The 15,060-nt window shown below is 45.4% G+C and overlaps 1 protein-coding gene across 1 annotated transcript in view; it reads left to right on the forward strand.

The window, feature by feature from the left end:
• PPP2R5B (protein phosphatase 2 regulatory subunit B'beta) overlaps window positions 1–15,060 on the forward strand; it is a 144,469-nt gene that overhangs the window by 103,238 nt on the left and 26,171 nt on the right. Inside the window, exon 10 of the mRNA XM_082270016.1 lies at window positions 930–983. Coding sequence (XP_082126142.1) covers window positions 930–983 — 54 coding nt within the window. The remainder of the gene's footprint in view (window positions 1–929; window positions 984–15,060) is intronic.

Raw genomic sequence — 15,060 nt, forward strand, 5'->3', positions numbered from 1 at the left:
TCAATTGACTTAGGCTCCATTCACATATAGGCATCTCAGATCGCGGGTAGAATTGCCAAAATTCTGTTCGCAATCCCAAATCATTGCAAATCGCGGGATGCCCGTGTGAGTCCTATGACTTGCAATGGTACCCCAATTGCGGTGTGATTTCGCCGTGATTGTCGCCTGACGAATCGAAGTGAAATCGCACAATCAATCGCCAGACACCTGATGAACTTCTTTTGGGTGCCCACCATTCTGTTTGGGCAATTTTACCTCCTTTCGTTTGGCAAAAATCACGGCAAAATCACTGCGCATTCGGGGTGCCATTGAAAGTTGCGGAAATCGTACAGCGTCCCGCGATTTGCAATGATTCGGGATCGCGGGCAAAATTACAGCAATTATGTATGCGATCCGAGACACCTATTTGTGAATGGAGGAGCCTGAGTTGCAATAGGTGTTTGTTGCTATAACAATTGCTATTTTCACCAAAGTGACTTATTTTCTACTCTTGTTGCCTGTTGAGAATAAAGGTCATTAAGGCAAAAACAAACCTTGTAGTATGAGCCTAGTAAGCAAGTAAATGTCAAAGTAACATAAAGTACATACTTTAAATTCACACTAATAACTTAAAATGTATTCTTACTCAAAACGTATAATTATCCTGTAAAAATGCCTATCAAAGTGGGCACTTATTTGTATCTTGCTTTGTTGTTGGGAGACACCCCTGTCATTCCTAGATTCGCTTGCTCTGATTACAAAAGTATATGTGAAAGAAGTAAAATGTATATTATGTTTTTGTCAGCGAAGTAAATAGCTTAACTCATACTTATTTTCTTCCACACTGCATAATAAAATGTGTCTTAATGTTAATTGGTCTTTCAATAGAGTAAATTACTAACCCGTATGCTCTCAGCAAGCGCTTAAAATGGTAATTTTGTCCCCTGCAGCTGGCTTATTGTGCAGTTCAGTTCCTGGAGAAAGATTCCTCACTAACAGAGCATGTAAGTATAGCATCGTTTGTATAAAGTATACACTGTTTTTTCTTTATTATTTATTTTACTACAGATATATTTATTTCCTCTTTTAGATTGATTAAAGTATGTCATTTTTTGCACAGGTGTGCTATTTAACTACTGTATTTGTTTAAAATATTTATATAGAATATGTAGATTTCTTTGGAACTGCAGATTCTGGTTTTCATATCTAGAGTCTGGTGCAAGGGGTTATTTTTTGGAGCAGAGGATCCTGATGCAGAGGTAAATAGGCAAATCAGTGACCAAAACTGAAGTGTAGGTATGGCAATTTTTACATAGTTATAGTGTTCCAGCTTGGACCAATGTAAGTATGCAAGTTTCTTTGGAATCCCTATGCAAGCTGGAAATCATTATAGTAGGCTCCCCTATTATGGTGAATGCTGCTAGCTTCCAGGTTCCATGCCGAGCGGCTTCTCTGCTGCTTAGTGAACACAGAAGGTCTACCTTTCTGCACAGGCGCCATTCAGAGAACATTTTGCATTTTCTCAATTAATGCAAAGTGTTGTCTGATTGCCCAAAGTAGATATTGTGACATCACTTCTCCAACTCGCCCAAGCAGAGATTTGCCTTGAATTCTCTGAGAAAGTGTTCCCTGAATGGTACCTGTACTGAGCCTGCTGTGTTCAGAACACAGCAGGGCAGCTGCTCATCACGGGACCTGGAAGCTAGTGGAGATCATTGTTGTAGTGGTGCCTACTAGATTGTGCCAGGTATGGCACAAAGATAGTTACATTGTAAATATTGCAATACCTAAGCTTTAGGCCCCTTTAACACAGGCAGACCGTTCAGATCTGCATGTCCATTTTTTTGGCGGATCTGAACGGATGCCTCATATATCTCTATCGGGCATCGGATGTCAGCAGAGACATGTCAGTTCTGGATGGATGAAAAACCCTATTTTCCATCCATCCAGCGTATCGGATCGGATGAGAACGGACAGACGATCCGTTCCTATCCGATTCCCCCATAGAGAACATCGGGACCTGACAGCTGTGTCTCCACACACAGCGCGGAGACAGAGCTGCCATCCGCCTGCTCAGCGGGGGATCGGCGGACCCATCCCCCGCTGAGAAAAATGGAGTCTGCCGACAGACTCCACAGTGTAAAAGGGACCTTAGCTTTAAGTTTACATTACGGAAGGCTTAGTTTGAGGGTTGTGTTAGGTGGAGTATAAGTGTTAGGGTTACTATTAGGGAGAGTACCTGTTATGGGTGATGAGAAGGTTAGGATAAGAGTTACAAATAGGGATTGTACAAGTGTAATTGTTAAGGTTACAGGGAGGGTCGGGGTAAAATTTAGAGGGAAGGCTATATTTAGGGTTACAGTGAGGGTTAGGTTTAGGGTTACGGGAAAAGTTAGTGTTAGGATAACAGGGAGGGTTTGTGTGAGTGTTGTTGTTAATGTTACAGGGAGGTATAATATGATGGGGCCTCTCCACTGACAGTACTAACACCAACTTCTCAGTGTTGAAAGCTATTGTATCAGTACTTCCAGTACATCACTATTATTCTCATTTGATGTACCTGCTGTCTGAATTCCTCCCTCATCTTCTGTGATTTTGAAAAGTTAAACCACTTTCCTGGAAAACTCTAAAGCAATGGTGAGTCTCTGTCAAATTTTCTTCCCCTTCTTACATGGTGAAGCACCTGTCACAAATTGCAATGTGTACTGTTCTCTTTTAGATTCTCATTAAATTCAAATAATGACATTTCTGAAGCTGTCATTGTACAATGTACATCAAATGTTGCAAGTACTGCTTCATTCTGCAGTAAGAGAAGTCAATTTACTGTTAAGTAAGTTCATGTAGTGGTAATATACAGTATCTCACAAAAATGAGTATACCCCTCACATTTTTATAAATATCTTATTATATCTTTTCAAATGACAACACTGAAGAAATGACACTTTGCTACAATGTAAAGTAGTGAATGTACAGCTTGTATAACAGTGTAAATTTGCAGTCCCCTCAAAATATCTCAACACACAGCCATTAATGTCTAAACCGCTGGCAACACATGTGAGTACACCCCTAAGTGAATATGTCCCAATTTTGTGGCCAGCATTATTTTCCAGCACTGCCTTAACTCTCCTGGGCATGGAGTTCACCAGAGCTTCACAGTTTGCCACTGGAGTCCTCATCCACTCCTTCATGACGACATCACGGAGCTGATGGATGTTAGAGACCTTGAGCTCCTCCACCTCCTGTTTGAGGATACCCCACGGATGCTCAATAGGGTTTAGGTCTTGAGATATGCTTGGCCAGTCCATCACCTTTACCCCTCAGTATCTTTATCAAGGCAGTGGTTGTCTTGTAGGTGTGTTTAGGATCGTTATCATGTTGGAATACTGCCCTGCGGCTCAGTCTCCGAAGGGAGGGGATTATGCTCTGCCTTAGTATGTGCCAGTACATGTTGGCATTCATGGTTCCCTCAATGAACTGTAGCTCCCCAGTGCAGGCAGCACTCCTGCAGCCCCAGACCATGACACTCCCACCACTATGCTTGACTGTAGGCAAGACACACTTGTCTTTGTACTCCTCACCTGGTTGCCGCCACACACGCTTGACACCATCTAAGCCAAATAGGTTTATCTTGGTCTCATCAGACCACAGGACATGGTTCCAGTAATCCATGTCTGCTTGTCTTCAGCAAGCTGTTTGCTTTCTTGTACACCATCTTTAGAAGTGGCTTCCTTTCTGGGACGACAGCCATGCAGACCAATTTGATGCAGTGTGCGGCGTATGGTCTGAGCACTCTCAGGCTGACCCCCCACCTCTTCAACTTCTGCAGCAATGCTGGCATCACTTATATGTCTATATCCCAAAGACAACCTCTGGATATGATGCTGATCACGTGCACTCCACTTCTTTGGTCGACAATGGTGAGGCCTGTTCTGAGTGGAACCTGTCCTGTTAAACCGCTGTATGGTCTTTGCTACCATGCTGCAGCTCAGTTTCGTGGTCTTGGCAATCTTCTTATAGCCTAGGCCATCTTTATGTAGAGCAACAATTCTTTTTTTCAGATCCTCAGATAGTTTTTTGCCATGAGGTGCCATGCTGAATTTCCAGTGACCAGTATGAGAGAATGAGAGCGATAACACCAAATTTAACACACCTGCTCCCCTTTCACACCTGAGACCTTGTAACACTAACGAGTCACATGACACCGGGGAGGACAAATGGCTAATTGGGCCCAATTTGGACATTTTCACTTGGGGGTGTACTCCCTTTTGTTGCCAGCGGTTTAGACTTTAATGGCTGTGTGTTGAGTAATTTTGAGGGGACAGAAAATGTATTCTATTATACAAGCTGTACACTCACTACTTTACTTTGTAGCAAAGTGTAATTTCTTCCGTGTTGTCACATGAAAAGGTATAATAAAATATTTACAAAAATGTGAGGGGTTTACTCACTTTTGTGAGATACTGTATGTCTTTTACAAAGCAAAGCGGAGGAGGACAGGAAGATAATAGTGAGGGAGCACATGTCCCTTAGACAGCAGCACCCCATTTCTTGTCTTTTCAGACTGAGGATCCTGAGGAGCAGACCAGGGATCTCTGGTAAAGCTAAGAAGTGTCCACCGAAAAAGAAAAGAGGGAGGTGGGAGAGCCCTTTTAGTGTAGTAGATTAATTTAGAAACAAGGATAACGGAAAATTTCCCATCAAATGTTTACCATAATTTTCCTTTCCTGCCAGACTCCATGGCAGCATACATATGGGTTAACCCCGCCTCGTCTCCTCCCCTATAGGACCCATAAATCTTTGCTCTGTTCTGTAACTAGCCTACTCATGGCCCTGGGAGGGAACTCCTGCTGCCATGGAGTCCATCAGGAAAGGAAAATTACAGTAAGTATTTGAAAGGAAATTTTCAGTTTCCCTGACAGACTCCATATCAGCATACATATGGGAAATAACTAGCCATACACAAACGGGTGGGCAATTGCAGAACCAAAGAAAAGAGTTTAAATTACACTGTCAATCGACAGGATATGTAAACCAAAATTTTACAGAAGATAAAGAAGCCAGCTCTACACAATAATGAGCCATAAATGTGTTGATCGGAGACCACAAGGCCGCCCTACTGTTTACATTGGGAACCACATGCTGCAATGCCGCCCAGGATGTGGGCACCCTCCTGGTTTAGTGAGCGGTCACAATCCTCAAAGGAGCCAAGCCCTCGGCTCTGTGAGCCTGTCGGATGGCCCAATCAATCCATTGCCACAATCGTCCTAGATGAGGCACGTTTCCCTTTGTCCTTTCCGGTAAAAAGAATGAACAGGCGTTCTGAAGCCTGAAGGAAGCTCTAGCTTGTAGATATAACTGAGAGTTTCTGAGAACAAAAGGATGGCACTGCTGAAAGCCAAACTCAGGATTCCCTGTTTACTAGACATGTGCTTCAACCAACTAATCCACAGGGCGACCTCTCCCACGTCTAAAGGACGCAAGTTAGTACTCCAAAGGTTGTCAGAACAATTTCTCGGTTCCCATGAAAGATTGATTTACCCTTGGGAAATTAGTCAAGCATAGGTGAAAGCGCCGCTCAAACTGGAAGAACATTAAGAAAAGTTCTCCATGACCAGTGAATCAATCTCTGAGGCTTTTCATGCCGACGTGATAGCCAGGAGAAAGGCGAACATGACAAAGAGACCTTTAACGGAGACAGCCCTAGAACACTCCGCTCCAATATCCGAGAGGGAGCTGAGAACAAGAGGGAGATTCTATTTGGAAAACCTCCGCTTACTCTGAACCATGTTGCTCCCTTGAAGAATTGTTAGAAAGTAAAAGATGCCTAGACCTGGAAACACTTGTTCAGACCGATAAAGCTGACTGCAGCAGACATAATGCAGCAGACATGACCTGTCAGCAGCAGACATGTATTGCACAGACTTTGACCAGATTCTCCTGTAAACCTTGTTTGTGTTCAATCTCCTAGCATTCAAGAGAGAGAGAGAGAGAGAGAGGACTCTGGGGGAGCAGCCAAGGACCTCCAATCTCAAGAATCAGACTGTCAAGCATAACCGTGTTGGACATGGATGTAGAAATGCACCCAGTGACAGAAGGTCTGGCCTGATGAGAAGGGGTACTGGGTTCCGGTAGCTGAACAGTGTTAGCAAGGGGAACCATGGCCTAATTGGCCAATGAGGCATCACTGCCACTACCTCAAAAACTTCTCTTCAGGGTTTTCATAGAAAGTCGAGGATGACCAGGACTTGAAGAAGCACACAGGACCCACTGCATTACCAATGATCCATCAGGGGCAGGGCATCTGCGCCTGAAAAACCTCCACACGTAGAGACCATTCCTTGTTGTCCAACTGGACTCTGGAAAGAACGTCTGTTAGAATATTCTGGACTCCAGGGAAATAAGACTGTAAGATGTAGGCTCGATTCTTCTGAGCCCAAGACATAATTGGCTCCGCTTCCTGTAATAGAGAACAAGTTGTGATTCCCCCTTGTCTTTTAACATAGGAGACCGCCGTAGTATTGACTAGCCTAAGAGCACTAACGATCCCTTCATTATATGGTGAAAGACCTGTAAGGGTGCAGAAGGCTGCCCGTAGTTTCAGAATGTTCAACACAATCTTGTGAAATTAACAGCCCTGCCTGCCTTGAGCTATCCCCAACAGGCAGCAAGCCTCCCATCCCATATTGGTGGACATGATTGTGAATCAGGAAATGGGGCAATGGAATGGCAAATGAGCCAGTTTCTCCATTGCAGCCACCAGGGGACTCACTATCATGACTGAAGTTATGTAGATTACCTGAATTCTGCTTCCTGGCTCCCACTGCTGGAGAAACACCTTCCAGAAGGGCCGCCTTCTCCGAAGCATCCACTTGACTACTGGATCCGTAGACACCAACTGTCAATCATTTTAGACACTGAAAGGCACGCTGGCAGGAAGAAGACAGGGCCAGGAGTATTCTGTTCCAGAACATCGGGATCCAGAGACAAAGCAATGGTCCTCTTGATTATATCAAACTGAGCCCCGAAGCACACAAGAGACAGAGTGGGCTCCAGGTGTCTCTTTTCCAAAATCAGCCGCCAGCTAAATTTTGAGAAGCAGCTGCCCTCAGTCTTGGGACAGTAGGAGAAGAACATCCAAGTAACTATGCAGGCTGTTGCTCCTTGCTTTAATAAAGACCTTAACAACCAATAAGATCCTTAAAACACACAGGGTGATGTTGAAAGCCCGAATGGTAGGCAAGCAAGCTGGAGATGGTTTTGACCTACGGCGAATCAAAGGAACTTGCTGAAGTCTTCTACAATGGGCACATGAAAGTAAGCATCTTTTGGTCTATTGGAAATTAGCCAGTCACCTGGCTGGACCCCCTATGAATCAGGGACAATATTTCCATCTTGAACTTCTCCTTTTGATGAAAATTGGTTTAGGTGTGCAAGGTCTAAAATCAGGCCTCTGCAAGCTGCTCCTCTTCATGACCACAAAGAGAGGCGAGTACATGCCCTGAAATCTCTTGCATCCTTGGACTGGCACATCAGAAGTTTGTGACACCAGTGACTTTATGTAATACAAGAGTATATGCTTCATTTTTACCTCAGAGTGAGGCAAAATCCGTGGAAACGAATCCGAGATGAGGAGGACTTCTGATGGACCATGTGTGTCCTGAAAAGATGGTTTTGACGTTCCAATAGTCTGAGGCTCAAATTTAGTAGCTTCTTGGATACCCAAGGTCAAGCTTTTAGCATACTTCTGAGGGGATTTCTGGCCTCTTCCTAAAATCCAGACCTGGTCTGTAAAACAAACCTGCAACCTTCTCACACTCCGAATTTTGCCCTCTAGACTGTGTCGTCTTACGGCCTAGTAGGCGCCAGTCCTGAGGCAAGACCCAACTTGCCAACTGTTACCCAGGTTATGGTGCTGACCAGCTCGCCTAAAGATGAAGCTCTCTCAAAGGTGACAGGTGCAAAACCCATGCCACTATGCAGATGATGTCAATTGGAGCCTCACCATGGAAACTGACACCAAGTCCGTCTCCTGAACTACCCAGTTTCTGAAAATGCTCTTGAATACTGCGTCCGCATTCTCCTTCCACAGTTCCATCACTTTAAACATAGCCACAAGAGCCCAGGCCGACTTTCAGGTCATTCACTGCATCTTCCAAGGAAGAGCGACATGATTGCTTGCCTCATTTGGGGCATCAACAACTAAAGAGGCAGCCTTTAGATGCTTCACATCCTTATCTCTGAATGGATAGAGCTTGACCATCTTGCTTAGAAGGGAGGTATATCTCACGACCTTGCTCCACTCATCCAAAATGTCCCTTATTTCCGTTAGGAATGGGAAATTAGAACGCTCTCTCTAGAGATGCATAAAGAACGTCCTCTTACTTTGCAGGAGACTCTACAGGCTCTTACTCGTGTAAATGCCCCCTTCATTGTCTTGACCAAGGGCGTCAGAAAGGCAAAGGGACTCATTTCGCACTGCCTCACTTTCTGAGGTCCTCATAGATAGATGGCTTGGTTAGGATGATTCCAGTTCTTCCTGGCCGTCCCTAGCGGGAGAACACGCCATAGACCAAGCTGTTGGATTTGCGTGTGGCTTGTACCCCACTCTTTAAGGGTTTCCTGCACTATGCTCCTCACCAGAGATTCCATTTGCTGGAAATCACCATCCCCTTTTCCAGCCGCCTGGGCTTAGTATGGCTCACACAGAGACTTTCCTTCTGGGACCTAAGTTCTACAGGCTCCTTCCTTGGAGCTGCTGTCATGTCCGTGGATGTGGACCTTCATAGTGACCAATGATGACTAAATCTGGAAAAAGAAAGTTGATGTAGTGACCTAATGAGGTCTTTATCATCTTGTGCCATGTATTGTCAATCTAACCTAGAAGGACTTAAAAACCTAAAAAGAAAACAAAATAGCGTAGAAAGGAATGGGTTAAAAACCCAAAAGCAGTGCCCATGCAAGCCAGGAAAGGAAAGGGTTAAACACACACTCTCATCCCTGCTACACGAGGGCTGGCCACAAGGGGGGGAGGGGGGCAGTGATACACCTGTAGTGTGGAAGCTGTACAAACAGCCAAACTGCACAGGTGATAGAACCATCAGGATCACACACACAGGCAGCACACAAGCGTATTATTGCAGAGCATATACCTGTAATGATTGCACACAGCATTTAGGGAAACTTCATCAAGCTGCCCACAGAGAAATCCCAATATCAACATTCCTGACTGATGATTAAATTTCTCCACTGTAATGACACCACTGCCGCCACTGAGTCCCTGGGCAGGAGTAACCGAGGGACGCCAGGCCGGAAGAGAGAGCGGCGGCTTGGAACGCAAATGCGCTCCAGCCGCCACAGGCTGGAAGACACTAGTCAGGGAAGAAAAACAGACAAACACACACAACTGCTGCCATAAAATATGCAAAATAAAAGTATACATCACTGCACACGGCATCCCCCACGACCATGCCTGAATCCAGAAAACGCTGCTGCACGTGCCCAGGGCGTTTATGGCCACCTGCTAATAGCAAGGCTCTTAGACCATACTGGTGCTTTGCCTGCCAATGGCCAAGCTTAAGCTCTTCATGGCACCGAATCCATTGCCCTTATCCACCCAGCTAATAGCTGGGGACTGCTGGAGACTCCACACGTCTTCGGGGCACAGCTTGCCGAACAACTAGGCCTCGATCACGGACACTTCATCCAAGGTAAGACTTCAATCATTCTGGTCCTTAGGAGGAGGACAAAAAAGGAACATGGCCTCTGGCTCAGAGCAAAGATTTATGGGAGTGGGGTCCTATAGGGGAGGAGTGGAGGCAGAGTTTACCCATACGAATGCTTCCATGTAGTCTGTCAGGAAAAGATGTTTCCACAATAGAAGGAAAAAGGTCAAAATGGATTTACAACTGTTAAGACTGCGGTCACCTAGCAAGGACAAACAGCCTTCCTTGTGTATGGGTGGAGAAAACCTGTCTCCGCACAGGGGCAATGTGGTTGCTCTCTATGCCTCCAGTATTCCCATCCTGAGTGCTCGGGTGGACGAATGAATTGGTAAGAGGAGTCAGCGGACAAAAGTCCATCAGTAGTTTGTTTGGCAGTGGCACCCAAATTGGTTATTCAAAGTATAAGCATGAGTCTTTTGCCTTAATAAAACATTCAGTTACTTTAGATAATAGAATAAGATGCATTTCATGGCTTTAAATTGCTACTTCCTCAGTTCAAGGTTATACAGTTAGGCTTCTTTCACACGGTCCGCCTCCGCAGGCGGATCCGTGTTGCTCAGCGGTGATCGATCCGCGATCCCCGCTGTGCCGGGCGGATGACAGCTCCGTCTCCGCTTGCAGAGCGGAGAGGGAGGTGTCTCAGCACCCGCTACCCTCTATGGGGGATCGGAGGAGAGCGGACCGCTTGTCTCTCATCAGATCCGCTCCGCTCCGATTACTGAACGGATGGAAAAATAGGGTTTCCATCCGTCCAGATTTCAGCACAGGATCGGATGCGGATGGCAGCGGGTGTCAGCAGAGGTGACCTCCGCTGACACCCGCTGCCCCATAGAGCTGCATGGAGGATCCGATCAGATCCGCCTAAAAAACTGACAGGCGGATCTGATTGGACCGCCCGTGTGAAAGAGCCCTTAGAGTTTGTGGTAATATCATTATCTAGGTGGATCACATACAGCAGTTGTTTCTGTTTCTTATAAGTAGCATGCGTTCCACAGCTGCACTTCCGGGGGTGGCCTCCCCCAGAAGTACGGCTGTGGAACACGCAGATTGTCTTGCCCTTACTCTCATCACTACTATGAACACAATCTTGCTGTTCTGTGTACATTCCTGGATTTTGTTTTAACACCATCATGTCCTACATTTGGGAGTTTTATTCACCTAAATTAACACTTGTTTGTGATTTTCATGAATAAGAATAATACATTTCAGTAAATTAAATTCAAAATGCTAACTACAACAAAAAAAGCCATCCACAACTGTGCCCCGAGCTACATCACCAAACTTCTCTCCAAATATCACCCAAACCATCCTCTCAAGACCTCCTGCTCTCAAGCTCCCTTGTCTCCTCCTCTCATGCTCATCTCCAGGACTTCTCCAGAGCCTCTCCCATCCTCTGGAACTACCTACCTCAATCTGTCCAGCTATCTTTTACTCTGGCTGCCTTCAGGCAATCCCTGAAAACTCATCTCCTCAGGGAAGTCTATCACGCCTCCAATTAATCTCTTATAACTTCCATTAGCTCATTCCCCACAGTTACAACCTTTTGTACCACTTGCCCCATCCTATTAGATTGTAAGCTCTTCTGAGCAGGGCCCTCTTAACCCTATCATATTGTAACTGTATTGTCTCCCTTTTATATTGTAAAGTGCTGTGTAAACTGTTGGTGCTATATACAGTATCTCACAAAAGTGAGTACACCCCTCACATTTTTGAAAATATTTTATTATAGCTTTTAATGTGACAACGAAGAAATGACACTTTGCTACAATGTAAAGTAATGATTGTACAGCTTGTATAACAGTGTACATTTTCTGTCCCCTCAAAATAACTCAACACACAGCCATTAATGTCTAAACTGCTGGCAACAAAAGTGAGTAAACCCCTAACTGAAAATGTCAAAATTGGGCCATTTTCCCTCCCCGGTGTCATGTGAATCGTTAGTGTTACAAGGTCTCAGGTGTAAATGGGGAGCAGGTGTGTTAAAGCGGAGTTCCACCCTGGATTTGTTTTTTTTTTTTTAATACCCCCGGGACAGTCAGGGCTAGTGCATTCCACAATGGCTAGCCTCTGATCTGTCCCGGGTTGCACTTACCTGCAAGACGAAATACTTACCTTGCAAACGTCTTGTCCAGCGCTGCCATCTCAGATGTGGGCAGCTTGAAGCCAGCGCGTCCTCTTCGGCGTCTTCTTCCGCCTTCTGTGGTCCCACGATGCTCTGCGCCGGCCCCGACGTCAGTTCCGGGTCGCGCGCGTCATCCCTCCACAGCTTCTGGGCATGCCCAGAAGCTGTTTAGAAGGGGATGACGCGCGCGACCCGGAACTGACGTCGGGGCCGGTGCAGGCGCAATGATTCCTGGGAGCTATGACGTCCAGCTCCCAGGAATCATTGCAGAGCCAGGAAGTGACGACGGGCCGCGGCCGAGGAAGGAGGAAGAAGGAAGTAAGGTAAGTATATTTTCTTCGCTACGAGGTAAGTAAAAAAAAAAAAAATATGCGATTATCCATTTCTTTTTCAGGTGACCCGGAGCGAGAAGATGGAGGTAAGTATAAAAATAGGGTGGAACTCCACTTTAAATTTAGTGTTATCGTTCTCACTCTCTCATACTGGTCACTGGAAGTTCAACATAGCACCTCATGGTAAAGAACTCTCTGAGGATCTGAAAAAAAGAATTGTTGCTCTACATAAAGATGGGCTAAGCCAGAGGCGTAACTAGAACCTTCAGGGCTCCAGTGCAAGAAACCATGAAGGGTCCCCCGCACCCCTGGCCGGGGCCCGTCCCTTCAAGCCTGGGGCACTTCCCACTGATCCTGGGGCCCTTTACTCTCGTTGCGGGGCCCTTTATTACAGTCCCACAGTGGGACCCTTTCACAAGTTCTGCAGTGGACCCCCTTCCTGCCATTTTGGGGCCTCCCCACGGTGGTGGAATTCCAGGGCCCAGTCGCAAGTGTGACCTTTGCGATCCTGGAAATTCACCCACTGGTGTCAGTAGTTTTTATTTTTTGGTATTTTAATTGTATTATTTTTTATCATTTTATTTTTTTACAATGTCATGGACTATGACTCTGTCCATTCAGAAAAGGAAGGAGCTGGTAAATTACATATTTACTAACCGCCTTTCCGGTTCTCTATTGTGACACATCCCCTGCAGCAGCCGGCAGGAGAGGGGAGGGAGCACAGTGGGGAGGAACCAATCTCCTACATTTTCCTCCTGCAGCTATAGGAGGAAAAAGGAGGACAGTGATTTCTCTACATGCTGTCCCCACCGCTCCTCCTATCCAGGTGTACAGGGGAGCTGCACAGGCCCCCTGGAGCATGGGGCCAGGTTGCAATTGCAACCCCTGTAGTTACGCCTCTGGCCTAGGCTATAAGAAGATAAACTGAGCTGCAGCACGGTGGCCAAGGCCATACAGCAGTTTACCAGGACAGGTTCTACAGGCCTCGCCATGGTCGACCAAAGAAGTTGAGTACACGTGCTCGGCATCTTATCCAGAGGTTGTCTTTGGGAAATAGACGTATGAGTGCTGCCAGCATTGCTGCAGAGGTTGAAGGGGTGGGGGGGGAGTCAGCTTGTCAGTGCTCAGACCATACCCTGCACACTGCATCAAATTGGTCTGCATGGCTGTTGTCCCAGAAGGAAGCCTCCTGTAAAGATGATGCACAATAAAGCCTGCAGTTTGCTGAAGACAAGCAGACTAAGGACATGGATTACTGGAACCATGTCCTGTGGTCTGATAAGACCAAGATAAACGTATTTGGTTCAGATGGTGTCAAGCGTTTGTGGCGGGAACCAGGTGAGGAGAACAAAGACAAGTGTGTCTTGCCTACAGTCAAACATGGTGGTGGGAATGTCATGGTCTGGGGATGAGTGCTGCCTGCACTGGGGAGCTACAGTTCATTGAGGGAACCATGAATGCCAACATGTTCTCTGACACACTGAAGCAGAGTATGATCCCCTCCCTTCAGAGTCTTGGCCGCAGGGCAGTAATCCAACATGATAACAACCCCAAACACAACCTCAAAGATGACCACTGCCTTGCTAAAGAAGCTGAGGGTAAAGGTGATGGACTGGCCAAGCATGTCTCCAGACCTAAACCCTATTGAGCAACTGTGGGGCATCCTCAAAGGAAGGTGAAGAAGCGCAAGGTCTCTAACATCCACAAGCTCTGTGATGTCGTCATGGAGGAGTGGAAGAGGACTCCAGTGGCAACCTGTGAGGCTCTGGGGAACTCCATGCCCAAGACCCAGTTGGGACATATTCACTTAGGGGTGTACTCACTTTTGTTGCCAGCGGTTTAGACATTAATGACTGTGTGTTGAGTTATTTTGAGGGGACAGCAAATTTACACTGTTATACAAGCTGTACACTCCCTACTTTACATTGTAGCAAAGTGTCATTTCTTTAGTGTTGTCACATGAAAAGATATAATAAAACATTTACAAAAATGTGAGGGGTGTACTCACTTTTGTGAGATACTGTAAATCCTGTATAATAAAAATAATAATATTTGCAGGAAATGTCTTTTAGCTTCAATAAGTTAGAAACTATATATCACTACTGATCAGTTAAAAACATAGAAGAGTATAGATCTATGTTTGTTCCAAGCATGTTTGAATCCATCCAGTTGACTAACTCTCTATCTCTGCTGGAAGTCAATTATAAGCATCAGCTAAGTATGATGTAGCAGCACTGTAGACTAACATCTCCTAAAGACAAGGCTGCAGCAGGCTCTTAAAAAGCACTGGGGTGTTCCTGTCAGTCCTATGGGGAAAAATTGCATTCTGTAAATGAGTTCTCAAAATTCTATTATTGAGAAGAGAGAAGAAGAATGCATGATCAAGAAGGAAAAGAAATGTACTGTGTCATGGCTGCACTTTTGCAGACCCTGTACAATGCTATGCGGAGAAACATGGGTGCGTTTTCTAACCAAAAACTCACAATATTGCTCAGTCTATAACCCCTTCCTAATTTATGGTCATAAGATATGGGTAAAGGAATAAGCTGGAGAGTGCAAGTGGTAGAAATAAAGTTTTTTTTTATTACAGTAATTCTAAACACACTCTCTGCAATGCCCAAATAATCTGTAGATCGAAGATATAGACAGCTAAATGTAAATGCAAATACCAATGGTTCCTGTAAAAGTCAAACTTGGGTTTGCACATCTTTGTGAACATGTTCACTAAATAGGGGGGATACAAAGAACAGTAATGAGGTGCTAGCTGTGACTCAAAGCAATCTCCTTTCCCCAGACTCAGATCAATGAAAGATGATTGTTGATTGCTTTCAATGAACTGCAGCTCATTGCGCTTTGGCTTACCAAATAAGCTCCTATTCCTAATGAATAATATCAAAGTGGTAAG

This window comes from Pelophylax lessonae (genome assembly GCF_965119305.1).
Source record: "Pelophylax lessonae genome assembly, chromosome: 10".
Taxonomy (NCBI): domain Eukaryota; kingdom Metazoa; phylum Chordata; class Amphibia; order Anura; family Ranidae; genus Pelophylax; species Pelophylax lessonae.